This window comes from Bactrocera latifrons, unplaced genomic scaffold (assembly GCF_001853355.1).
Source record: "Bactrocera latifrons isolate USDA-ARS-PBARC rearing strain unplaced genomic scaffold, ASM185335v1 scaffold_281, whole genome shotgun sequence".
Taxonomy (NCBI): Eukaryota; Metazoa; Arthropoda; class Insecta; order Diptera; family Tephritidae; genus Bactrocera; species Bactrocera latifrons.
Window position 1 is genome coordinate 128,813 of NW_017536419.1, and position 27,145 is coordinate 155,957.

A 27,145-nucleotide genomic window follows, 5' to 3' on the forward strand; every position below is an offset into this window, starting at 1 on the left:
AAATGTATGAAAAAAGTTTATGGTAATTATTGTATGAGTCGTACTTAAGTTAATACGTGACTTAAACTATTTAAAAATGGTCGTGAGGATTCAAATCACGACCAGAGAACTGCAACGAGTAATAAATTGTTGTTCATAATCCACTATTGATCCGTTACTCTGTCTGATTCTGTCACGTTAATTCATGTACAGGAATCGAACCGTTTGTCTTCAAATCAGCAATAGAAAACAACTTTGAATCACTTGCGATCAGCTTATACATGATTTGTTTGTTAACGGTCGCATTAGCAGAAAACACCCGTAAATGATTGTAATGATCGCCAGCGTTCGGTTTGTAAATATATCATCCCCTAAACACTGATTTATTCGTGAACTTCTGTTCTATTTCAAATACATACATATGTATGGATGGAATTTCCATTTTTTAAGCATCGAAAATTGTAGCATGCGCACATGTTCAAAGCTCATACAAGTTTTGAAACACATGATTTATCGTAGTTTACTTGTTGTCTACCCACAGTTTCACATCGATTCAAACAATCGTCGCAACGCTATGCACTGACATAATACGATTTTAACCGAAGCCAGCCATACCGTTTACTCGGTCGTGATTGCCGAAGAATGGCTTTTTCATGTTGCATCCAATCAGTTGACGCTGGCGGGTACTCGAATTGATCAACAATGTTGTCTATAATGAATTGAATTGATTTCATTGTGTTTTTGGCACGACTGTTTGTTCCGATTTAATCATACTCGTTGGGCATGAATTTAATGAAGAAGCTTTTTATTTCCAATGCAAACCTAAATCATTTTACTTTATATGGCACTTATTGATCATAGCAAATAAATAAACATAAAGTGACATTCTATTGCAAAATTTTCTCTCTAAAAAAAACTATTCATCAAATGTGTTGTATTCATGTGATACACCATGTGGTGTGAGCAACATAAAGAACATACAAAGTATGCATGTAAATCCAGGCGGGGGCAAATGCATGTCAATTGTGAGTAATGTATAAGTGAGGATGCACACGATTAGATACATATATACATACATATGAGCTGCGCCAATTGATTTTGTATACATCACTCAACAGCAAATCTACAATATTTGATTGACTGCAGATCAGATGGACAAACATTTACAGCAAATAGCACGTAAATAAACAAACATGAATGTGAAATGCACTATAATATGCGTACAAACACTTAAACATACATATGTAAGCACACAAAATATGAAATGTAAATCCATATTTACACTCATACATACTTATACATATGTAAGTAATTATGGGCATAGGTGACGTGTTTTATCACTTAAAGGAGGCTAATTTAATTTCACGCGTTCGAACACACATAACCGGATTTAAGTACATATCCAAAAATGGATGATTATCATAATTATATGCTTGTGATTGCGTTAAATAATCGGTTTTCGTTGGTTATAAAAATGTGGCAAAATATCTGTGAGGTTATATTAGCTGTGCAATTTAGCTAAAAAAAATGAACTTTTAATTGGCATTATTATAATTTATCTATCCAATTTAATTTTTGTGTATGTATCATTGTATATCAATGGAAAACTACCTGTTAAATTTAAAATAAATATAACTTATTGATGTACTATGTGTCAGATACTTGTATATTTTTATAATGAAAAATACTGTTGTTGTACTTAAACTTCTGTGGCATTCGATAAAAGTTTACTGAGCCAATTCTTGGCACCTTCCACTTGTGTCCACACCTGTCCACTTCTAATGTCATACAATTTTTATTAAAATTATGATAATTACAAGAATATTCGACTTATTAAAAAGTCAATTGTCAAACAACATTATAGTACTCAATGTAAAATGGCCGTAATCAGAGGACTGCGAAGTCGCATCATTATAAATTCACAAATAGGCAATGAAGTAAGTGGAAGATAAATTATTTAAAAGGTACTCAATACCAAACAGCGCACGAAAGTATGTTTGTTTACTTTACTAGCAACAGACAGCACAAAAAAATTATCTGACCAATATTTTCGATTAACTTTTCCTTAGGAACTAAGGCACGCCCGAAAGACAGGTACATAAGAAACTCTACTTTGTTTTGACTCCCATCGCATTGTTTATATTGGATGCGGCCGTTGTTATTTTCATCAATCAAATTCAAACGAAATATCGTCAACTAAAGTCGCAGTTGCAGTCTTTTACTTTCTACTGATTTTATTAATAATTCAATCAGCGAAAATCGTAGCACGCCAAGCGATATCAGTTGGCAGAAGCGTGAGTATAAAGAAAATATGACTTTCCTTTACTTTATATTGTACTTCGAATTAAAATGTGGGTGAGGTTACAGCGGCAAACTAGACCGCCTACTACCTGGGTGCCTGTCCCTTAACTTTGTGTGTTTTATATGTTTCTCTCATTTTTTGACTCTCTTCCTTGATGGAAACGCAGCAGCGCTTCATATTTACACAAGGGAAAAAATTATATAATTCCATTAGTGCGATTTCTTTTTCATCGACAAGGAGTAAATATTAAGTACGCAGCGCCGCGCAAATAATCACCCCGCTGCTACGCGCTCCAAACCAGAGGAGAGTTCCGAATAAAAACACCGTAGAAATAAAAATAAAAGAATTTATGTTTTTGATCTACTTGAAAGAGCTTCGGCCGCCATAGCAGCGTCGTAGTCTGCTTCATTTCATCGACGGCAAACATTTTTATTTCGATGATTTCTGAATTTCGTCTTTTTTTACATATTTTATGTCGTTCTTTCAAAGTTTTGTGCGCACAAGTGCAAGAAAAACCCCAAATCATAAAACATCTGTATCGACATAACCACACAAACGTGAACTTATACTTTTTGAAAATGCTTCAGAAATATTGATAATTGACATGGAAAACTTATCTTACGTTCCGAAACAGAAAAGGCTACTCTAAGGGTTTATACACACTTCACATATTTAGATGAAGTTTGCCAGCAGCAACCATTTATAACAAGCAATTAATTAAAAAAAATAGTAAAAATTAAAATTATAGAATAATGAATATTCAAAAGACATGAGACTTCAAATTAATCACCCACTATAATTTCCGGTACGGAATTTAATAGCATATGAAATCACAAAGCAAAACTGGCTTCTAAATATTTTCGCAAAAGAAATCACATCAAAATCACATTTCACATTTATAGTGCAAATCGGAAGTAATAAGTTAACCGACTACACTTAATCAAATGCAACTAAGTAAGCTTCTCTGCAGGGTTGCTTTTTAATATTTATAGTAACAGCTTATCCTATGTTTGATGCTTGTGCAGTATATGTGTTCCTTTCAACCACACCACCAATTAATTTCTCTAACTTTTGCATAAACAACACTAATTAGCACCGTTGGGAATTGTGCAGTTTAAAAGAGTACCAGTTAGTGGATGCATGCGTAAATGATGCAGGGGGTGAGAAGTGAGTTTGTTGGTTTGTTGAATTGTTAAATTGTTAAATAGCGCACGCCAAACCAAGCCAAGCACGTGCAAAATGTAAACTTTGATTAGTCCAAGGAGAACCCGTACTAACACCACGATCTGGGCCGTAAAAATTTTAAGAGAGTAAGTTTCAATGAAAAATGTACAAAAAATTAAAACAAAAAGGTTTGAATACAATATTGCTGACATTTATTTAATAAATTAGTTAGTTAGTTAGACCTAAATTTTATTTAATAAATTAGTTTGTATATCAGCTATGTATATGCTATAGTGGTCTCATCTGAACTATTCCGGATAACAATCGATGTCATTCATCATCTCGTTAAATAAAAAAAGTTTTCCCTACAAGTACTTAATCTCGTTCGTTCAGTTCTTTGCCATGTGGTCCGATAACGGTGATTACGACAATTCAGCTTCTCTGGGAGAAAAGGTCATGTAAAAAAATTTCAGATAGATATCTCAAGTTCGCTTAGGGACGGACGGACAAGACTAAACCGACTCAGCACGTCATACAATCATTTATATTCAGACATAATATATGAATTTTATTAGGTCTCCAACGCCTCCTTCTGTTTGTTGGAAATCTTTATACATATTAGGTTTAGGGAGCTAGAAGATGCATTTACCCGTTTTGATTAATTTCAAACAAGCTTCAATAAGACAACCCACATATCGATATGTGAAATATTATGTATGTACATATATAGAGACTAGAAGTAGTTTTGACCTGATTTTATTCCTTTTTGACACAAGGTCACGCTATTATCAAGAAAAAAAGTCACTCTATGTTTCATTAATACCTTTCAGAATTTAATTCCCAAATTTTATGTAACCTAGCAGTGCTTTGTGCTTATACTGATGTCAACGTATACGGTAACGTCATCGTGATTACACATATATAGCCGAATTGTTTTAGGTGATATGTTACACGAACCAAACTTAAATATGGTATAATTTTCAAAGTAGTTTTTTTTTTTTTGTTCTACTTAAGTCCAAAATAGAGCAACTAACTTGTACACAATATTTGCCGATGAAACAGACTTTTTAACTATAAGATTGAAGCTAGCGGTTTTAGCGAATTGTTACATTCAATGTTGTTGCTTTCGTTGAGCAGCGATAATCAAAAGGGTGTGCAATTTTAATTGGCCAATTTAATTACCAGTGTAAGCAATATGGCGCAGCAAAATGCCACCAAAAGCGAACTATGGAGGAGAGTAACAATAAAACGACAGAGAAGAGTACAACAACGAGCAGGAATTGAGAAATATGTATGTAGTTAAACTCGCCCATATCCAGTACGCGTGTAGCAAGCCACAGCAAGCCAGGCAGCCACATGTTGACTTGGTGAAAATGTGCACCAACACAATTTCGCCAGCCTCGCGCTACAACGGGGCGACCGACTATGGATAAAGGTGCACTCTCGCGTGGAGTTTGTAATTAGTTGAGTATGAAACGAGATGTGTTGGTTAGTTTGGGTGTATAGGAGTTGAGGGAGGAGGTGCTGGTAGTTGCGAGATGTCGATTGAAACGGTCCCATACTACTGGCAGAAAGCTTGCGTTGCTAGCATTTGCTTACTAAGTAAAATTACAAATATTTTCACAAGGATTAATGCAGTGTACTAATGTTTATACAGGCAAACATGGAGTGGGGCGTCCTACAAGACTAGTGACAAACACAGCTGGAAAAATTTTGTCAGCGCGTAGAACAAAAATTCTATCATTTCTTAAGGGAAGTGAAGAAATGATATAAACAACTATATCCGAGTGAACCGCTTGCGTCTCTCTTCAAGCCATCGGCATTTGTAATTGATTAACTATAGTTCATACAACTCGCACTGAGATATTGGTCTGAAAATTTGCACACGTCTATTATCCCCAAGAAACTGCTTAATTGTCGGAATTGACGATATTGCACAACTATAGTTATATCATATTGCTGTCATATAAAATAAACGATCAATCAATCAAGTGCTTGTATGGAAAGCTCTTTATATATCTACAAAAAAAAATTATATGGATTATTGTCTAAAACAATATATAAAGGAATTGTTCAGATCGGATCACTATAGCATATAACTCCCATAAAAATTGAACAACCAAGGCCTTGTGAGGACTTTTTTGTATTTGTAAAGAATAGCTGCAGTGTTAATCTTTTTTCATTTCATTTGTACATACTATATTTAAAGTTATAATCTTTTGACTTTATGCTCCACCTTCCGTATTCTTTTAACAAGCCTAGTGAAGGTCAATTGACAAGTAATTTGCCAACACAACTAATGTAAGTGTATTGGTGAACCCATCAGCAGTTTCTTGTAGGGATGCATCTCGAACATCATACATTCATACATACATATGAAATAGCGTAGCGGGCTATGCTACGTAATATACGAGTATATCGTACGTTATGCATTTGTTGGCTTAACTGTAATATTTTAATTGCTTAAGTTATTTGAGATTTGATTGAGCGTAAGCATAGAGTTTGCATTCATATCAAATATGCGCTGGAGTACAAAACGTATAGACAAACGTACGTATTTGAATGCTACACACAAAGGGGAAGTAAAGATATCCTTTGGTTTGTGAAAAGCGATCTTGTGATTGTAATTAAACTAAAAAAGTTTACTCTCTAGCTATGTGCAAGGGCAGAGATACATATGTATCTACATATGTAAGTACATATAAGTTAATGGTATTTTATAGCTAGTTAAAATTGATCAATAATTGTTTAAAGCTCATAACGTTTTTATGACGACCTTTAGGTTATACACTAGTCAGAAAAAGTTTGCGTACAAAATTCCCACTATACTTGTATGGCTCATTATGAATTTTAACACAAAAAACTTTAATTTTTATGGTTGCATTATAATATTAGAATATCAGAAAAGAAATTTTCGAAATTTGAAACCATCATAAAATGTGGCAAGCTTTTTTTTAAAACAATTATTAAAAAGTTGGCAACATAGTCGCAGAAAAAGTTTGCATACAAAATAAAACAAGGGGAATCCCAATAGTTTTCTCTGGGAAAAGTCGCACTAAAAATATTTACATCAGTTTTGTTCAAATCAAATAAACTATTTTCCTGAAATTTTAAACAATAAAAGAAAATTTTGTACAATGGGCAGACAAAGAAAACCAACCAGCCGCGGTGAAAGAGAAATAATTATAAAATTATGGAAAGAAGGTAAAACTCTTCGCGAAATCGGCCAGACGGTGGGCAGAGCACACTCCTCGATTCAAAGAGTGATCGAAATGTACAAATCGATGGGTTCTACCGCCACAAAGCCTCGTTCAGGGCGTCCCCCTAAATTAAGCCACCATGAAAAGCGCTACGTTCTTAAGGAATTGCAAAAAAAAAAAAGGTGAAGGCTTCAGATGTTGTCAGAGATGTTAAAATAAGATTCCAGAAAACAATTTGCAGTTACATCGTATGCAAAATTTTCACAAAAGCCGGTTATCGGAGCCGAGTCGCTCGAAAGAAGCCATTCATATCATTGACCAACAGGCTTAAACGAGTTGCATTTGCTAACGAGCACAATAATAAGCCGCCTGAGTTCTGGAAACACGTTATTTTCTCAGACGAAAGCAAGTTTTGTATATTTGGAATAAAAGGGCGAAAGCTTGTTTGGAGAAAACCCGGAACTGCACTCAATAAAGAAAATGCTAAAAAATGTTATCCTTGAGGAATGGAGCAAAATCACATCGGTGGAGACATCAAATCTCGTAAATTCAATGCCGAAACGACTAAGAGAGGTCCTACAACGCAAAGGATATCCAACTAGTTACTAGAAACTGTCATTTTCATATAAAATACATTTTTGTAATTTTTTTATTTTTTTGTACGCAAACTTTTTCTGAAGTGAATTTTGTCTATTTTTAATTTCATTCTTGTTTTTAACCCTAATTTATATCCAACAGTATTAAAATGTTAGATATACAAAAACTGAATTTCAAAATGCAAATAAAATAGAAAATTTGTTCAGTTTTTTTGTTATTTCTGGAACTTTTTTAGTAATTAGGAAGCATATGAGTCTTGTACGCAAACTTTTTCTGACCAGTGTATGTCAGTGAGAACTAATTAATATTAGCATAAAGTTAGTATAATTAGATGTTAGTTGAAAAGGGGTTCGAATACATATCGTTCTTAGTGTAACTGTCTTCGTTTCGCCAAGTGTTGGAGAGAAGCGAATCGAGATACTCAAACAACCGCGCAGTTCTTATAGTCCAACCAGTGTAATTAGTAGTTTTGAGTTAAAAACATTGCATTAACCCTTTATTTTATTTTATCTAAAAATTACTATAATTGGCTTTGAGCCTTAAGTTTAAAAATTAAGAAAAAATAAATGTGTATTATCATTTGTCACTTGAACTATTAACAATACCAAAACTGATCTGAAATAAGCAAAAAAGAAATTGGTAGCATTGAAGATAACGGCTATATGGCTTTAATTAGCAATGCACAAGCGAGCAGAGAAATGACGATTAGAAAACACCTACATATTCTCGCCTAATTTATAATAAAGAATATTTATACCATAAAATACCAGCAATATAGAAATACTACACAATTTTGAGTTCTTTATTTCTTTACCAAAAAAATTATCCTAACCTCACACATGACACTAATAAATACCTAGTATGAACGCTGACAAAAAGAATTCGTTCTACCCACTCTACTCCCATTTTTCGTTTTTACCTTCCAACGCTCACACTGTCGCATCCACTGCACAAAGGACCTGTCCCACTAATCCGTTGAGTGCCTAATTTCGTGATGTTTTACGAAATGACCTCTTCCAACCGCCCACTGCAACCGTGCAGGACGGCGATCATGTTGTAAAGTTCAGAGTTTGTACAATATATAAGTTCAGCATCCTCCACCCGTTGGCAGCGTGAATGAAGAGCTGTGTTGGTACTGTGTATGCGGCGACAACCGCAATACAATCAACTGCCGCTGCGGCACCGCCCCCATGCGCTTTCCGAATTAGTGCACAATCAGCACAAATTCACACGCGTAACGAGCGTGGCGGGAAAGCGTTGCTGCTGAATAGAAAAATACACACGTACGTACATATGTATGACGTTGCACGTAACATGTGCATGTGCAAACTTTATTAATTAGTGCACTTTTCCGCGCAAAACTTACAGCGCTCACATGCAAACAGACATGCGTACAAATAAGCAGCGTAATGGAACCAGAAATCCGACAATGCAATAGCACCAAGTCTTGTTTGTCACAATGCTTAGTAGATTGGGAGAAGGTGTGCGCAAGTTGTCAAAAGTGATATTGTTGCACATATTCGTAACAGCAGCATTGTATTAGCTTGGCAGCAACACAGCATACCGTGTAAAGGGTCTAACTCCTTCTTTATGGTTAGATGTTGTTGTATGAATTATAATGTCTGCTTACATATGTCTATGTGGGTGTCAGTGCGGCAAACAATTAGCGTAATTTCAGTTTTGCTAAAAATTTCATAAACCACACGCCAGCCGAACAAACAATCGAATCCCGCACATACAAACATTGGTACGTTGTTATGGATACTCTCTCTGACTGCTATACCACCTGCTCGCGGTCAATGAAGTTCTGTGCGAGTGAATAAATTTTTGACTTTCCGCCAAATTTTGCGAAACAAACAGCATAGGAAAGCAAAATATGCTATTGCATATTTAAGCATTGTGTGTGTGTGTTTGCATGCGAGAATGTTTGGTCATGCGATTAGCGGTAATTCCCTGTATTGTTAGCAAGGATTTGACGACACATGCCGAAGTGTAAATTTTGGTTTCAATAGCAAAAGCTGGCATTTGCCTCAAACCATTGTTTTAGCTTTAGCTATCCAATCAACTTAAAAAGCAATAAACAAATTAATGCCACGAATAGGATGATGTGCCTTACCGAATGTAAAACCTTTGTACAACATATAAGCGGAAATATAAGAATGAATCCAAAACTAATGCCTATGTGTTAAAAACACCATAAATATGTTCGTATATGGATATGTATTTACCGAGGCATGAGCAAATTGGATTGTTTATAGTACGAGCAGCAAAGTGCCCGCAAAAACCGGGAGAAACACAATACTTTCACGTGGCAGTGAATAACACTTTGATGATGTCGGAGATGATGTGAGTTTAGATGAAACTGTGCTGATTTTCACAGAGCAAATAGAATTTTTGAGTAACCTAAATGGATGACATTTTAGGCATTTTTTTTTTTTTTTTAAGTATGTTAAATTTAGACAGACTTTTATAAAAAACAGTAAACAAATAAAACATATTGGTAAGTAGGTCGATTTTGCTTATATATATACATATATGCAGGGTTACGAATTTTTAATTCAAGATTGTAGGGATTAATGAAAATATAATTTTTTATCCCAATATCTTGGGTCAAAAATTAAATTTTTTTTCATGGATTAAAATTTCAATTTTAATTTTTTTATAACGTCATTGAGAATCTAAGATGTTCGGTTAAAAAAATTAAAAACTGGTCCAGTATTCTAGAGCATTGAAGATGATGGAAGCTCTAGTTTAAAATTTCGTCCTTGAACTTTAGTTTATGCTTGGGATTAACATTTTTTTAATTTTAATAACGTATTTGTGTTACAAATATCTTTTGTTTTCAACCCGGTATTTAAGATATAAAATTTTTAAAATTTTTTAAATCGTGTTTGGGATTACAATATAAAAAATTTAATTTACATAATTATTCATGCATTATTTGCAAACCTTCTTTGGAGCGTTTTGTGTGAAAGATTAAAGCCCACCGTCAACAAACCGATTGGACCTTATCAGTGTGGCTTTAGACCCGGCAAATCAAGAACTGACTAGATATTCACCATGCGCCAAATCTTGGAAAAGACCCATGAAAGAGAATCGACACGCACCACCTTTAGGTCGATTTCAAAGCTGTTTTTGACAGCACGAAAAGGAGCTGAGTTAAAAACGAGACAATTTTAAGTTATTCTCACGTTATACGTCCTTATGATCCCGAAAATACTATTACTATTATACAAGGTGCGTTCCACAGTAAACAGGACTTTTTTAATATATATGTCCACTGGTGCGTTAGAATCTGCTCCTTATCGATTGTCCAGTGAAAATTTCATAACATTTCATCGATTGGAAGTGAAGTTATTGCGTTTGCAGTGTCAGTATGTTTGTGTTATCGGTGCGAAAATGAGCTTCGAGCAATGAGCCAACATTAAATTATGTTTTAAAATTGGTAAAAGTTTTACCGAAACGTTTCCATTGATGAAACAAGTTTATATCGATGATCCCGTAGCAGAATGCACGAATCAAAATCCATGATCACTGGAAATTCTATCGAAACTGTGCGTGAATTCATCAAAACTCAGTCGAAATAATCATTGAACATCTCCAACACATCGATTTATCGCATTTTTACCGAACATTTGGGCTTACGAAAGGTGTGTGCAAGGTTTGTTCCGCGAAAATTTACTGAACGACCAAAAATTGCTCAGAATCCAACATTCGAAGACATCATTAAAGAGGTCAAAAAGCGGAAAAAACTTCCTTTACAGTATTGTGACTGGTGACGAAACGTGGTATTTTCAATATGTTCCCCAAACGAAACGCCAGAGTACTGAAGAGAAGGCATCGGACCAGCCGAAACCCAAAAAATTGCCATGGAGTTTCGAAGCGCTTGGTGCGCTGTATTCGACGTGTTCGCGTAGATGAAAGTTGGCGTTTGTTGTACGATAATGCGCTGTTAACCCCCCGTATTCACCTGATATGGCACCGTGCGACTTCTTTCTTTTCGGAAAAATGCTTTTGTCCATGAAAGGAAAGAGTTATGCAGACGTAGAGGCCATTCAAAAGGCCAACGAATCGTTTAACATGCTTTTGGACCGTTCAAAAAGATGTATTGAAGCAGAAGAAGACTATTTTGAATAAAATAAATTGATTTTGCCGAAAAACCCATTTGTTCTGTTTTTTTTTTAAGTCCTGTTTACTTTTCACTTCATACTTCCTGTCAACAATGGCCTTGCCGAAGGCCGCAGTAGCCAGCGCTTCAACTTAGTGAATTAATTATTTATAATTAGCTCTCTTGTAAATAAATAAATAAAAATAAAATAAACTGTTTAAAARTGTTTACTTTATTATTAGTTTACTTTATTATTAGAATTCGTCAGGATGCATTTATTGTATAACCGACCAACTTGGAGACAGGTGAAAAATTAATTACTTATTTTGGCTATCAAATATGGGCAAAAGCTCACTCAACGCCCAGTATTAGCGGGATTTATTTGTTTTTTTTTTTAATATATGTATAATTGCATTGTAGTGCCGTAAGAACAGTTTATTTGGAATACATATGCACAAAATAAAACACAGACATGTTGGGAACACATCACATTGGTTATTAATGTTAACCGTCAATTATATTTTAATTGTCATAAAAGCTTTCACCTCAACGACGCAACAATAATATGAAATTACAAACACTAGTGACAATACATACATATATGTATATAGAAACATATTATATAAACCAGATAAATAATTTTTCAGCTAGATTGATCCACCAGAAGCATCTCGCAACACATTCATATTCAATACTTTGTATACACATTCTCGTATACATATCTACATACCATATTCACACACAAGTAAAATGCCGAGCATGACTGACTGCGAACCCCTCTCCAACGTACAACAATTTGCACTTTAAACGAAACCCAGCATGAAGCCTGCTACCGTGCTTGTTTAGCCTTTTGAAAAATGAAAAGTATACTGCATCTGTGGAGCGGGTAAGTGTAGGGTTTTTGTTGTCAGCGGATAGTGCAAACATTTAAATCCAATGGGATGAACCAATTCTGTGTTGCGTTGTTTTGCAGAGCATGTTTGTTGCATTTAATGTTGTAAATATGTAAGGTTTGGACGAATATATTGGTGTTTTTATTTAATATCAGGAGTGACAGAGGAGTCATAAAAAATGCAAAATATTTCAGCAATTATTAATAAAGTGTACAATATTTGAAAATCGTCATGAAAATGTGAACGCAGTCTGTTATATAATATTACATAACACATTATGCACCTTATGAGTAAAGTAAAAAATATACAAGAAAAAACATTAACTTTCTTGCATCGAAGCTATGATACCCTCACAACCATGCGCCAAATCTTGGAAAAGACCCGTGAAAAGAGAATCTACACTCACCACCACTTCGTCGATTTCAAAGCTGCTTTCGACAGCACGAAAAGGAGCTGCCTTTACGCCGCGATGTCTGAATTTGTTATCCCCGCAAAACTAATACGGCTGTGTAAACTGACGTTGAGCAACACCAAAAGCTCGTTCAGGATCGGGATGGACCACTCCTCGCCGTTTGATACCAAACTTCAGACAAAGCAACTCTCTTTCATGTGACTTCTTAAACCTACTTATGGAGAAAATAATTCGAGCTGCAGAACTAAACAGAGAAGTTACAATCTTCTATAAGAGTGTACAGCAGGTGTGAAAATTTGCACAATTATTCATTTATTCCTAAGGAAGGTTCTGACAGACAGATTTTTCAATTACATTCCATGAATGTTAGACAAAACATTACCATATACCTGACGGAAAATATGCTGAGAGGATCATAAACGCCTTTTTAGGCAGCTAGCAAAGCAATAGAAACGTAAGAACCATCGCGAGAAGAATTATTTTTGGAAAAATGCAGGCTAGAAGCTACTACCCAACCAAACTCCAAATAAAGAAAAATTTCAGATAGGTAGGTAGGTAGGAGTGCAACCTTATTGTATTTGATGCATTATTCGTAGACCTTTTACATCTATATCACGTTTCACGTTTAAGTCATTAGTTCCTTTCTTGTCATATGTTGACAGAGCTCCATATATAAATATAGGTCTTATGACAGCCGTATACATCCACTTGATTATGCTAGGTTTGAGGCCCCAACTCTTGCTGACGATTCTCTTGCAAGTATACATAGTAGGCCATATATGTTTTATTTATACTTTTTTCTTTATTTATTTTCCAGCACAGTTTGGTGTCAATCTCCACACCCAAGTATTTAGCTGTGGGGGATAGAGAGAGTGTTGTACCGGAAGTTGAAACTGAGGGATTTTGGTTCTGCTAGAGAATATCATCAACTCTGTTTTTTTAGGGTTAACACCTAGTCCATTTGCTCTTTCCATAAGCTCGCTGACTGTTGAAGGAAATATTCCAGATAAGGAAGCTGATAGAAATCTTTTCAGTTTCCCAGCTTCATCTTTTCTGTTACTACAATAGTATCTGTATGCAGCGATCTATCTAGAAAAGCCATGTCTTTCTCATATCAAACTACAAATGGTTTTTTCGGCAAAATCAATTTTTTTTATTCAAAATAGTCTTCTTCTGCTTCAATACAGCTTTTTGCACGGTCCAAAGCATGTCGAACGATTCGTTGGCCGGTATGGCCGCCAGTACGCCAGTGCAAGCCTTTTGAGTGGCCTATACGTCTGCATAACTCTTTCCTTTCATGGTCAAATGCGTTTTTACGAAAAGGAAGAAGTCGCACGGTGCCATATCAGGTAAATAGGGTGGGTTAATGGTTAATTAAAATGTGATTTTTGGTCAAATAATCGGTCACAAGTGTCCATCGATGGGACGGCGCATCGTCGTGCAACAAACGCCAACTTTGGTTTTGTTATTTTTGACCTCTTTTCTTTAATGATGTCTTCGAATGTTGGATTCTGAGAAATTTTTGGTTGTTCAGTCAATTTATGCGGAACAAACCTCGCACACACCTTTCGTAAGCCCAAATGTTCGGTAAAAATGCGATAAATCGATGTTTTGGAGATGGTCAATGATGATTTCGGCTGAGTTTTGATAAATTCACGCACAGTTCCGATAGAGTTTCCGGTGATCATGGATTTTGATTCGTGCACTCTGCTACGGGATAGGCAATCATCGATTTAAACTTGTTTCATCAATGGAAACGTTTCTGTAAAACGTATACTGACACTGCAAACGCAATAACTTCACTTCCAATCGATGAAATGTCATGAAAATCTCACAAGATATCAAATTCTAACGCACCAGTCGACATATAGATGGCGCCACCAGGAACCGCAAGATTCAAAAAGTCCTGTTTACTTTGGAACGCACCTTGTATATAACTTGTTCGGGAGTGTGAAATGCCGCAGTTTAGATATTTTGCAGAGGACGTAAAAATGTATACAAAAATATTATAGTATAATACTCTGTTGAAATATATTTTAACTTTTATTGTAGAAAATATTTCTATATATTTTTTCATTTTAGTCATTTAAAAAAAAATATTTTTTTTTAATGTAATGAAGGGATTCATTGCGAGCAAAGCCGCAGGTACTACTAGTTTAATATTAGGGGATTCAGAATTTTAATTGAGTAAATTCATTTTTGTATGTACTCAAGCAAAAAACTTATTCAAAAAGTGTAAAAATGTATTGAAAGAGTAAAAATGTATGATTAAGTCTAACTATATATTACACCATCGAAAGTCTTTACAAAATTTTTTATTCATGAATAATTGTTTTGCAAGTTTTATGAAAAGCGCTGCAACCGCTTGGGTCAGACAAATATTTGTCTTTGAAAGTTAAAAAATGTCACCCAAAAAGAATGACCTCGTATGCCACAAACCAACAACACGTTAAAGTTGCGACAGTAAGAGGAGCGAACTGATGCTGCCGGATGTTGCAACTGCAATCACATTTTTCACAGAATTCACTCAACCTCAACTCGACTACTTCCTGCCACTTCTTCGTGGAACTGGCACTTCGCTACAGCCTTGCTCTTGGTCACCTACCCGAAAACTCACGGGTTGTTTCGCCATGAGCGATATTTTTGCATTTTGTATGCGAGCTTATTATTTATTAAAAGCACCAGTGTTGCCGTTATGTAGAGCGGTGCCCGCGCAATAATTCACTTGAGTGATGGGGCGGTAAGCGGACGCTGAGAGCCGCCAAGGCTGAGCACAGTAGCGCAGTTAACTCCACTGATTGCTTCAATTAACCAAGCAGCCAAGCAAACAACCGACAGGCCGAACACTAACGACCGCGCATGGCAATTGTAAAATATTAAAACTTGTGTTCAATATATAATTTACGAATATTGGGCATTTTAATTAATTTTCACACATGATTGAAATTAAATTAAATAAATAAAAACAATAACAGAAATGCTGGTCCCGCAGTCTGGCACATGGGACGAAGAATTTGTGATAATACATAAATGCCCAAACAGCGGTAAGTGGGGCAGCCAAACAAAAAAACTAATGAATACTGCAATATGAACAACACAACACTTTCGCACATAAGGATTATTATCCTATACATATACTCACATAATTGTGTACATGTACATACATATATACGGCGTTGTTTGTGCAACATGTTAATGGAATTTTGAGGTTTTTCATCATTTGAATATTATTAACCGTATTTCCCTATGATTACATATAACTGCGAATAATCAGGTCACACATGAACACATGTTCAGAAGACATATTAATTCGCTCGTTTTATACCAATAAAGTCTGCGCTTAAATGTATGCTTTGGCATTTTGGTTGCATTTTCTGCTGACTTTGCGAAATACACGGGACAGTTTTGATTGAATATTATTCATAATCGATTTAATTAAACCCGATTGACAGCGAAAAGCCATTAAAACTGACAGCAGACAACAGTGGAGCAGAGTTAGAAGACAAAATTATATTGCAGATTTTTGGTTTGTTGCCAAATTTTTAATAAAAAACAATAAAAAAAACTGTGTACAATAGGAAACAAGAATTCAAATTCAAACATTTAATAAATGTTAAGTTAAAAACATATAGTTAAATTTTGATTTATTCAAAACTAGATGGTTTACTAGTGAATCGTTATTTCAACTTAAGTGGTTAGGGGTAGTCAGAGGCACGAAAAAATTAGAATTTTCAGTATTTTTTTTTTTTTTTTTGCTATTAAATCGTGTTATTTTACAAAAGTATTAATAATATGGCATTATTATAGAATGTGTTGACTTCAAGTCAGAAAAATTAAAAAAAAATTAATTTCCAAAGTTATAGTTGTTTATGTTGACCCAGTTGCAAAAAAAGTACTTGCGGTGACAACTATAAGTTCTTGGAGATTCATCTAATATCAATCGGTCAACAAAAATTAGTTTTATAAATAGATAAACTCGGCTTTCAAAAATTAACAAAATGACGGCCTCAAGAAATTTTTGTCTACATTTTTGGAAAAAAATCAACAGTTAATTGGTCTTAAAAATCGAAATTACTACTAGAATCAATTAAATGCAAAAAAATAAAAAATTAAAAAGATTAATCTACTGAACCCTTGAGGAGAAGCCTGCTTTAGAGGCTTAAAAAAATCGATTTTTTTGATAATTTTTTTGGGAGGGAAAGAAATAATTGATTAAAGCGAAATTTCTAGAGTTTATAGTTGTATATTTAAACACCATTCACAAATTTTTTGGATATGAAATCTTTCATATGCTGCCTTTGGGAAGCAATTGCCCGATGCATATTGCAAGTGCATTTGTCGGACGGCGGGCAGTATGCAGATCGCAATTTCTATCGGAAACAAAAAAATCAAAGAGATTATGTTTTTGTAATAATTTATCTTCTAGTTAAATTAAGAAAATTCCAAAAAAAAAAGTGTAAAAATTTAAAAAATTGAAAAAAAGGGGATTTGACCATAAAATTTGGCTTTATGTTGTTTAAAAATATAATCAAAATTGGCTTTTCCTAGTTTTTTTTTTAGTTAAAATAGAAGATAATTAAATGCCAAAGATTATAAACTTTGCCCCAATTCTATACGACGTTTAGTTTTTTTTTCCTGCCCGCCAATTAAGAAAAATCGTAAAAATGAAAAACCGTCGCGCGTCAAAGTTTTCGCTTTCTGACCAAGCGCTAATACATAGTATGTATATCTGATAGACACTCGGTCACTATCTGACTTCTAGCTTCGAAAATATTTCGAATTTCCATTTATAACTTTAGGGACATATTCTTAGATTATTTTTAAAGAGATTTAAGGAAAAAGAATTGATTTTTTGAAGCTTCTAAAGCATGCTCCTCTCTTAAGTAGGCTTTAAAAATATTTATAAAAAAAAACCTTTTACGGACTATTTTAGTTTTGAACGACATGTTTTTTCCAATTATTTGAATCGAATTTTAGGCTGAACAGAGCAGACAACAAACACTACCCGTTTTGGTCATACTAATGTTAAATTAGTTGTATAAAAGCCATAATATTTACACACATGTAGATAACTAAACCAGATAAGACTATTTGAGCTGTCAAATGGGCATGTAAAAGACTAATTTACAAAATATCAAGGATATGCAGTACATATGACAGTTTTTAAACTCACTGAAACCAACAAATAAAACGTAAACCAACCGTTGAAGAGAAGAAATTTGCTCACATTATGTCAAGCAATACAAACAAACCAAACCTCAGGCCACAGCAAACGGTAATTAATCAACTCAAATTGATACAAATCACTTGTAAACACAACAAGGAACGAAGGTAAATAGGAAGCATGAAAAAATGCGCACACATACATTCACACATAAGTAAAACTAGATTTATTTTGAAAAAGAAATAGTAAGTTCCGCAAAAAAACCACAAAGGTTGCGTTAGTCGCAATCGAAAATGCATAATCATATACCCACACACACGAGCATAAACGAAAACAAAAAAATTAATTTACATCAAATCCAACCACACAAACCATGAAAGCCTGGTATCGTGCCATCAAACTACTTCAATAAGCCATTTTAGACATTGACACCGATAAACATACAAGCACATTTGCAGCTTGGCTCGATAAGCGATTTTCGATTGCGCACAACAATTCAATTAAGGCAATTGAAAAGCATATCCTAGCCATAGCACTAAGAAATAAGCGCCCCACAGAAAGAATCGACGGGTCAGAAAAAATCTATGTATGTTGCATGACCCACGGCGTTTAACGCATGCCACGAAAAAAATGGCGCGCTCACGCTAATTGGCCAAATGAAAGCACGACACAACACAACAGAGCAACAGAGGGCAACAAGGGAGCATAAAAATCCTTGTTGACAAGAGCCGAAAAGTATGCGTTGCAGAAGTTCAGACAAAAATAAGGTGTATGCACACAACCTTCTATTTGTATATACGACAACATACAGCAAAATAGTGTGCTACGCTAGTGATGTATGGTATGATAGGTTGGGGTAGAAATCGGCAAATCGTCACATCACAGATTGCAGTTGAATGATTATATGCAAATTGGATTAAAGTGATGCAGTTATTTAAGGCAATTAAAAGTAAACAAACTAACTCTACGTCCGCACTCGAACGAGGAGAAAGCATCCGTACTAAATGGTGGTGGATGCAGTGAGAGCTCAGTGCACATGCTCAGCCCTAAGCTATAGCAAAAAATGAGCACACTTAAAATAAACAGAGAGAGAAGAGTATATTTAGGCGCAAAAGCGTGGGTAACAAAAACTGGTGGGCTATTCACGAATTCACAAGAATTAATCACAATAAAGTCAAAGAAGAGACAGCTTGTTTTATGTTAGTAATAATTTAAAAATCCATTTCAATAAATGTTTTGTTTAAGGTTCAATAACCTAGCCTAAAAAATTTTCCTTTAAGTAATTTTTATGTTTAAGATTCAATAGCATTCAAAAATATATGGCATTGTTATATGTAAGGTTTAATATCATTCAAATCTCTATATAATCTCTAAATAATTTATAAAAAAAATTAATTTGCACATATTTCAGTGAAAATTTTTTTTAAAAAACTTGTAAGTAGTTGTACTTTCACTTTTACTGTTTCATTCAAACTGACACTTTCTCTATTTTCATTTGACGACGGTACTTTCCAAGAACCATTACAACTAAAAGGGTTTTGAATTCTAAAGTTTCTATACATTCAGGTAATAGAATTATATTAGTACTTAACGTTAAGAAGGAAACATTTAAACATAAAATAACCGACCCATTCCGACCACCCTATAGTCAAATTTTCTCTCATAAACTCAGCCTGGAATCACTCAACAGACGCTTTCCAATGCCACTCATTCGGCAACGGCTCTCTGTTTACATAGAAGAAACGTTGCTCAGCCGCAGGCACATTGCCGCACTTGTGTGTACATATATCTTTAGCGATAGACTGCAGTTAATCCCACAAATTGGTCGAAAATATTGAAATCTGCATTCGCGCAAATATATACTTTTGGGAATGAAATGAGTCGTGGCTGCTGAGCAGAAGGTTTGTGAGTAAAAGTCGTGTGCTTATATCTACGTAATTGTGTTTGTGTGATGTCGTCGTTTAGCATTGTGAAAACCAAAAGAGACACCAATTATAACAGTAAAATATATGCGTACTGGCACTGCTACACAAACACACATACATAAAGCACACACACATAAAGCACACAATACAAAAGGACGAAAGACTGACTGCACGAATGACTACCGACAGACCGACCAACAGCTGAACGACTGCATGCATGATGATGATCAACTACACCGCCGGTCAAACAGCCCGCCATATGGGCAGAAAGCTTCTTTGTACGCCTGAATGTATGCTTCACTCGATGGGCTATAAATACGCGCGCGCAATTACGGTCATAAATCAGTTTAAAAGAAATTTCGGACGCGTGAGGTACTAGAGTAATAGAGACAGAAGAGACAATTTAACTTTAACTAATTGCTCAATTAAAATTTACATATATAACATTATAAGCACTGAAGGATTAAAAAGCATATTTTAAATATATTTTTTCTGCACTCATATTTCTCCACGACACACAAAGGGATTACGTGTGCTTGTTGATGAGAATATGTTCACTAATTGGTTAACGGGAACGACTGGCTCAAATAGTGGCACTGGTAACGGCGACATACCAACGGCTAGCAGTAACATTAGTAATGGCAATACAGTTTCGGTAAATGCAGAGCCTGTTATGCTGCCGATTGATACTGTCGCTGCGGCTGCTGGATCTGTGGCGTCTAGCATTATGTCCACGCCGCCTGATGTAGTGCTCGAAGTAGGTCCAGCCGGTCCGACCAGTGTACGCTTTGTAGCACACAGTATAGTGTTAGGCATGCACAGCGGTTATTTGCGTTCTGCAATTCGTCTGGACGAGAGTGCGGCCATTGTTGGCGCGGGCAATGAGTTAGTTTTATATCTGGGCAATGTGACCGCAGAGCAATTCAGCCCATTGCTCACCTATATGTATACCGGATACTTAGATTTGAGTGTGGAAAATATATTTGGTGTGCTTCTGGCCACACATGTACTTCATATGCCACGTGCATTAGAAATTTGTCGGTAAGTGGTGCAACGATGGGTTACTTTATGCGGAAAAAGCTACCAGTTAATAAGTTTAGTGTTTAATGCAAATCTATTTTTTATTTTATAGTTCCTTTTTAACACGAGCTCAGTCCGAAGGCTATTTAGCGAGCAATCCTTTGGCCGCCCAATTATCAGGTGGTGCAAACTCATGTTCGAAGGTCATACGCCCCATACCCAGTAAGGCTACTCTCCCAAATTTCGGTTTCGTACCCCTCGTCGCGACACATCAGCTTCAACAGTCCCAAACTACCATAGCATCCAATAACAGCCAAAACTTCAAGCAGTTACCACAGGTATACGACAACTCTCCCGCAATGGCTGTACGCAACCGTTGTGGTATACTGCGCCCACCGAGCAGCATAGAAATTGACATTGACCACACATCGCCTATGCAACAAGCGGATGTTGACGACGATGACGAAGACGTTGAAGTCTTCATCGACAACAACACAGAGTCTGATGCAGACGGTGAGCTGGACTGCACCATTTCAGTGACTTCGCACTCTTCTCAGCGCGATAAGGACACTGCTGACAGAAAGCACGAGTCTAGCGACAGCAAAGTGGAGCATGAAATTATCTTAACAGTTGCTGAAGCGCCAGTTACACTAGCTAAAGCGCGTACCGAACGCGACAAAGAAATAGCGCGTAACAAGTCGGTTAACGATGGAACAACCGCAAACAACACAAACAAACGTGATCGACGCAAGCAAACACGTACATATCACAAGTCAGGAAGCTCCCGCGTGTCTGGCCTACAAGTTGCCAACGCTCCCATACCCGCTTCTCAACTTGATAACAACGAAAGCTCGAAAGTAATAATTGACGTCGCGAGCTGTGATGGCCCAGTGCGTTTCAGACGCATACTCAACACAGCATACGGTCACAAGCCGGAGGACTATGCGGTAATGCCAGAGCGAACTCAACAAAGCGTTTCTCTTTCCTTTCACCAACAGATGGCAAAAGCGATCAGTCAGCACAGACAACTCGCCACAGCCAATGAAGAATCCGAAAATAGTGAATCCAGCGGCGGTGCTGGTAATATTGCGAGTGTTGGTGTTGGTGGTACTGGCAATGGGAAGCACAATAAGAACGCTAACAATGATATTTATGTCTGTGTCTATTGTAAACACACGTTTAAATCACAATATTGCTACCAGAAGCACGCGAAGCGCCATCTCAATCCGCTCAGTCTCAATTGTGCGGCAGCCACTGCAGCTGCCACCAATCTCGGAGCAGCAACAGATACCGATGACAAAGCAACACCATCAACTAAGTCTACACCATGTGCTGGTGCTGGTTACGATTTAACTGGTGGCGCTGGTATTCCAGTACGGATAGCGACAAATAAACAAGGCGCATGCGAGTTGCTACGCCGCGAAGTGCGTCCGCTGGACATGAATGTGCAATACTACCCATGTAAGACATGTGGCAGTAAATTTCCCAGCTATTATTTCGTCCACAAACACCGGAAGATGTGTCATGCCGAAGAGGAGGCCGCAGCCGCGGCAGATGCCACGAGCAAACGCGAAAACGGTAATGGGAATGGTGGAGGTGAGAGTAAGCGTGAAAAATCGGCAGAGGTCCCTATGGAGTAATAACAACGTGTATACAAAAATTCGGGAAAAATATTTCATAATGCAAATATCTGCTGACCAAAAATTAGCAACGAAATTGGTTGTTGCAATTATTTATAAGACTATAATAAATGCTAAGCAAAGATCTAAAAAAGGGCAATGTACGAATTTAATTAATTGTAATTAATTTAAGTAATTAACAAAAAGTGTAATTAAACCTAATTTAGCACAAGTTAAATAAAATATGAAAAATATGTAGAAAGTCACTTACAAATGGAGTAATACGAACAAAGTAATAAAACATAAGCTCAAGCGTTATGCAAAGTCCTGTAATTAAAGTTAGCAGCTTAAAAAGGGTAGTACGTTTGCGTTCAAGAGAGTACGCCCCTGAATATTGCAATAATATTTGAAATTAATTAAATACTTATTTGCGCTGTGCAAATAATTAGTGGTGAAAAAGAGTATGAAAAGAAAATCATACAATTTGAATAATAAGACCCTAGCGAAGGTGAAGGGATCAGATATTAGTCATTTGTTCAAATAAGCTTGAAATAAGAGCTAAATGAACCTGAATCAAATATTTGCTCTTGTACTCCTTACACAACGCTCCAATATAATTAATACTCATTACAGCGCCACAAGGTGCATGAAAGGCCAATGAAGCAGTATACGGAACATAATATTTGCATAAATTATGGCATCATAAAATTTGTATCCGTTAATTGGGGATTATTGGAGCAGTTGAATGAAAGGAAGAAAAAAGGTAAGCTTCAGTTGCACCGAACTTACATATATTACGCTTCACAAAAAAATTATACATACAAAAAAATTATTTTTATCGTTCAGTTTGTATTGGCAGTTATATGCTACAGTGGTCCGATCCGAAAATTTTCTGCAAATTGCTGTGGCGCTACCTTGAACAATAATTCATGAGAAATTTCGTGGATATCTTTACAAACATAAACGTTTTCCATACAAGAACTTGCTTAGTGATTGCAAGTTGGTAAGACTGCCCTTAATTGTTATATGAGCGCGATCTGTCAACCAGTTTGATTACAGAGCTGCTTAACTTGCGTTGCAGTTTTTACGATGGTCCAAGAATTTGTCTAAAATTTTGTATTTCTAACCAAATATCGTGTGCGGAATCGTTGCAAATATTAGAATTGCGAATTGTTAGCCTTACGATGATTGAGTTTTAACAAAAACACAAGCCCACAAGCCTTCAAAGACGGTCGAGAGATCGTTGACACGCGGACTTGCTCGACTCGTCCCGATAAAGCTGAATTATTTTTTTTCAAAAAGAGTATTTAATCTATTGTTTGATCTAAGCTGCATTTCAGTAAAATATTTCAAATATATTATTTTATTTCTCATTAAAATTTAATTTACTATCTTTAATTCTATTTTTAACAAAAAGCGCTGATACTTTTATTGCAATTACTAAAAATAATTAATTTACCGTAAAAAATGCATTAAATGCAAAAATTATATAATTAAGTTTCAGAGAAAATTAAATTTTGCATTGTTTTCAATTTTCAGCAGTTAAGAACCCACTTACAAAAAAGCTAATCAATAAAAATAAAAAATAATTAGCACAGAAAATTTAAGCGGAAATAATAAATATATTATTCTGTAAAAAATATCCAATTAGAATTATAAAAACGCTGATTTTTGCGCAAATTGATATTAAAACTCATTAGCGCCAATAAAAAAATTCAAATGCTGCACAATAGAAGCGAAAAAATATGATTGTGTAAAAACATAGCAATTCAATTGTGGGCGAGTCGTGACACAACAAAAAAAAAAACAAACGCTGAATAATTATGTAAGTATTGCGCTGGTAAAAAATAAAATTTTACAAAAAAAAGCACTTTTTTTCAAGTATACAGATTAAGGTTTGTGCATTTTGGCGTCCAAACGCGGCAATATGCTGCCGTTTGTAAGGTAAGGCGGAACGTGAGAAGAGGGGAGCAGCATTTTGGGCCAACGAATACATTTTTAACGAGCACAGCAAGGCATGCAAATAAAGTGCAAAATTGATCAAAAAATTCTAACGGGCCACAGTGAGAATCCCACTTTGCTTAGTGCCAGTGTCAGGGCAAAAACTGTTATTATAAAAAATCAGTGCGTCGGCGTTTTGCTGCAATACAAACAGTATTAGAAACAGCGCGAGTGTGACAAAATGTTGCAGGCGACAGCAATTAAACTTGACGTGCTTTCCGATTGCTACTGCATTTTATCTTTTTGCTGTCGTTGCGCTAAAGTAGAATCTGTTAATTAAAACAGTTTTGCCAGCTGGCATGCGCAATATTTTTTGAGGGGGATGATGCGCCTGAAAGTATGTTGCGTTTTTTCGCGCGCTGTTACCGCGGTACCTTCAGTTGTGCATTTATTTTTTTATTTAAAGAGGCAATTTAAATTCACTGTTTCCGGTATTGCCTCTAGGCGGCAGCTCTACCAAGGGGCATATGGGAAATACAGAAGGGGGCGAACTTTTTGCTTCCCTTTTACAAATATATAAAAGTTTGTCATACTTTTTTCACCTGCTGCTACAAGTAGGGAAAGTGAGCTAATTGGTAATTTATATATACACATACGCATATACAAATGGATATTTACACCTACATATATATGTATATACACATATATATATTTGCATGTGAGTCAGTGTGTATACGAAAGGGTTTGACACTATGCTTTTTTCAGCTTACACTTACCTACGACCAAAACCGCACACACATATATGCATATGTGAATATGCGAATAAGCGAATGCATTGTACATGAGGATGTTCATATGTGTTAATGGATAAATTGAATAAAAGCAAGAGCCGGTGGACACGCTGAGCACGATGTCAAGGGTGAGAAAGATATGACAGCATTTACATACATACATGTGTACATAGGGATAGGATCTAAAGCAGCACTAACATTTCAAGGATAGTCAATGATAAATGAACCTGAACGGATAAACTTAAAAAACGATGAACAGGTGAAAAAATTAAGTTGTTAAAAAATATGAAAATAATCAGTGGTGTGGTGGAATCTGATAGTTATCGGAATCAGAATTGAAACCGACCAAAAAGAGTAGTAGATGTGATGCCGTTCCCACGACAGTCGGGTCTACGAAAACCGGAACGGACCCGGATTTTTATCCGGCCAAGGACTGTCAACTCGGCAGAATTCTGCCGTTACAACAACAACAACAGTAGTAGATGTCATGAAATCAGATATTATTCGTTTGATATTCGAAACAGAATTTTTATCGGTTTTGGGTGTCATGGAAACCAATTTTATTGGTTTTGTTATCAGAAACAAAGCAAGAAGATAGTCACTCACAGATTTGAAATGTAAGTTAAGAAATCAACTTATTTTACTATTTCGAATTAATTTATCTTTATTTGTATAGGGGAAAACATAAGTTTAAAACACGAAATGTTTTAATTATTGAGTTTTTGTGAAAAATATGGATATTTAAAGATATTAAGATTTACAAAACGTAATAAACGTAATTTAATATCTAAAAGCATATGTCTTTATTAATTCAACAAATGTTATCTCTTAAAATATCTCATTAATTCGGAACTCATTGAAAACTTTAATAGGATTGCTTCCAAATGTATTCATTTGCAAGGTTTGTTACATTGCTGATAGCTGATTCGAATATTGGTTTTGCGTATGTTCGAAAAGACGTAAATCCAGACATATTTTGTGACACCATTGAAAGTCAGAATTGGTTTGCAATTGCGGTAAGCAATTCTGTCTTGGATTCCACCACACCCCTGAATATAACCGAAGAGAATCACAGTCGCAGCCAAAACGAATAACAAGAAACAACGTTAACTTCGTCATAACCGTAGCCAGAGTACCCTACACTGATGCATTTTTTCATAACAAAAAAGGGTATAATAAAAGACCAGTATCCTGATTTCGATCGGTCAATTTGTATCGCATCTATGTAAAATAGATTGTCAAAAAGTCTTGCCGTATTTCCTGAGGTATTTTTATTGAATTTTCAATTGTTCATAAAATTTTTTTTGATGACTCATGCCCAGCTCTTGACCGATGCTACGGCTGCTACTATGCCGGTCTCTTTCGAACAATTTAGCGATTTTATCGCAATTTTCGACGACAGGCCTTCCGGAGCGTGGCGCAACTTCGACCACCTCTACACCAGAACGAAAACGTTGAAACCATCGTTATGCGGTGGAAATGGGAACTGTATCGGGTCCATAAACTGCATAAATTTTATTGGCGGCATGAGATGCATTTTTACCTTTACCGTTTGCGCCGCTATAACTTACGAACGACTTAAAAGAAACGACAATCAATCAAACACGTGTTAGCGCGTGAAATGTGCTTTCCAAAAAGGTATAGCATGACCCGATGCGACGAATAAAACTAGAACTACGCGCTCTCAGCGCCAACTAGCGAAAATACCGCAAGACTTTTTTGACAACCTAGCATGTTACTGTGTGCCGAACTGCACAATTTCTTTGGAGATTGTACTTTTGTCTTGGTGAATAATCCAAGCCGAATTTCGTGCAGATATCTCGTAAAATAAAACAGTTTTCCGTACAATGGCATTTATTTGATCGTTTAATTTGTATGACAGCTTATAGTTCCGCCTGCTTTTCGAGAAAAGGACGTGTGCAAGATTCAGATCGATATCTCAAAAACTGAAAGTTTAGTTCGTGTATATACAAACAGGTGGGCACGGTTAAATCGACTCAACTCGTCACGGTGCTATTTTAAGGGCCAAC

At 35.8% G+C, this 27,145-nt stretch overlaps 2 protein-coding genes across 2 annotated transcripts in view; one reads left to right on the forward strand and one right to left on the reverse strand.

Moving 5' to 3' along the window:
* The window catches only part of LOC108970108, a 150,299-nt gene that overhangs the window by 14,112 nt on the left and 109,042 nt on the right, over positions 1-27,145 (reverse strand). The window lies entirely within an intron of this gene.
* LOC108970110 lies at positions 20,210-22,516 on the forward strand. The gene is made up of 2 exons (XM_018935260.1): positions 20,210-20,785; positions 20,877-22,516. Exons 1-2 carry the CDS (start codon positions 20,295-20,297, stop codon positions 22,402-22,404), a joined length of 2,019 nt encoding a protein of 672 aa, XP_018790805.1. The 5' UTR covers positions 20,210-20,294; the 3' UTR covers positions 22,405-22,516.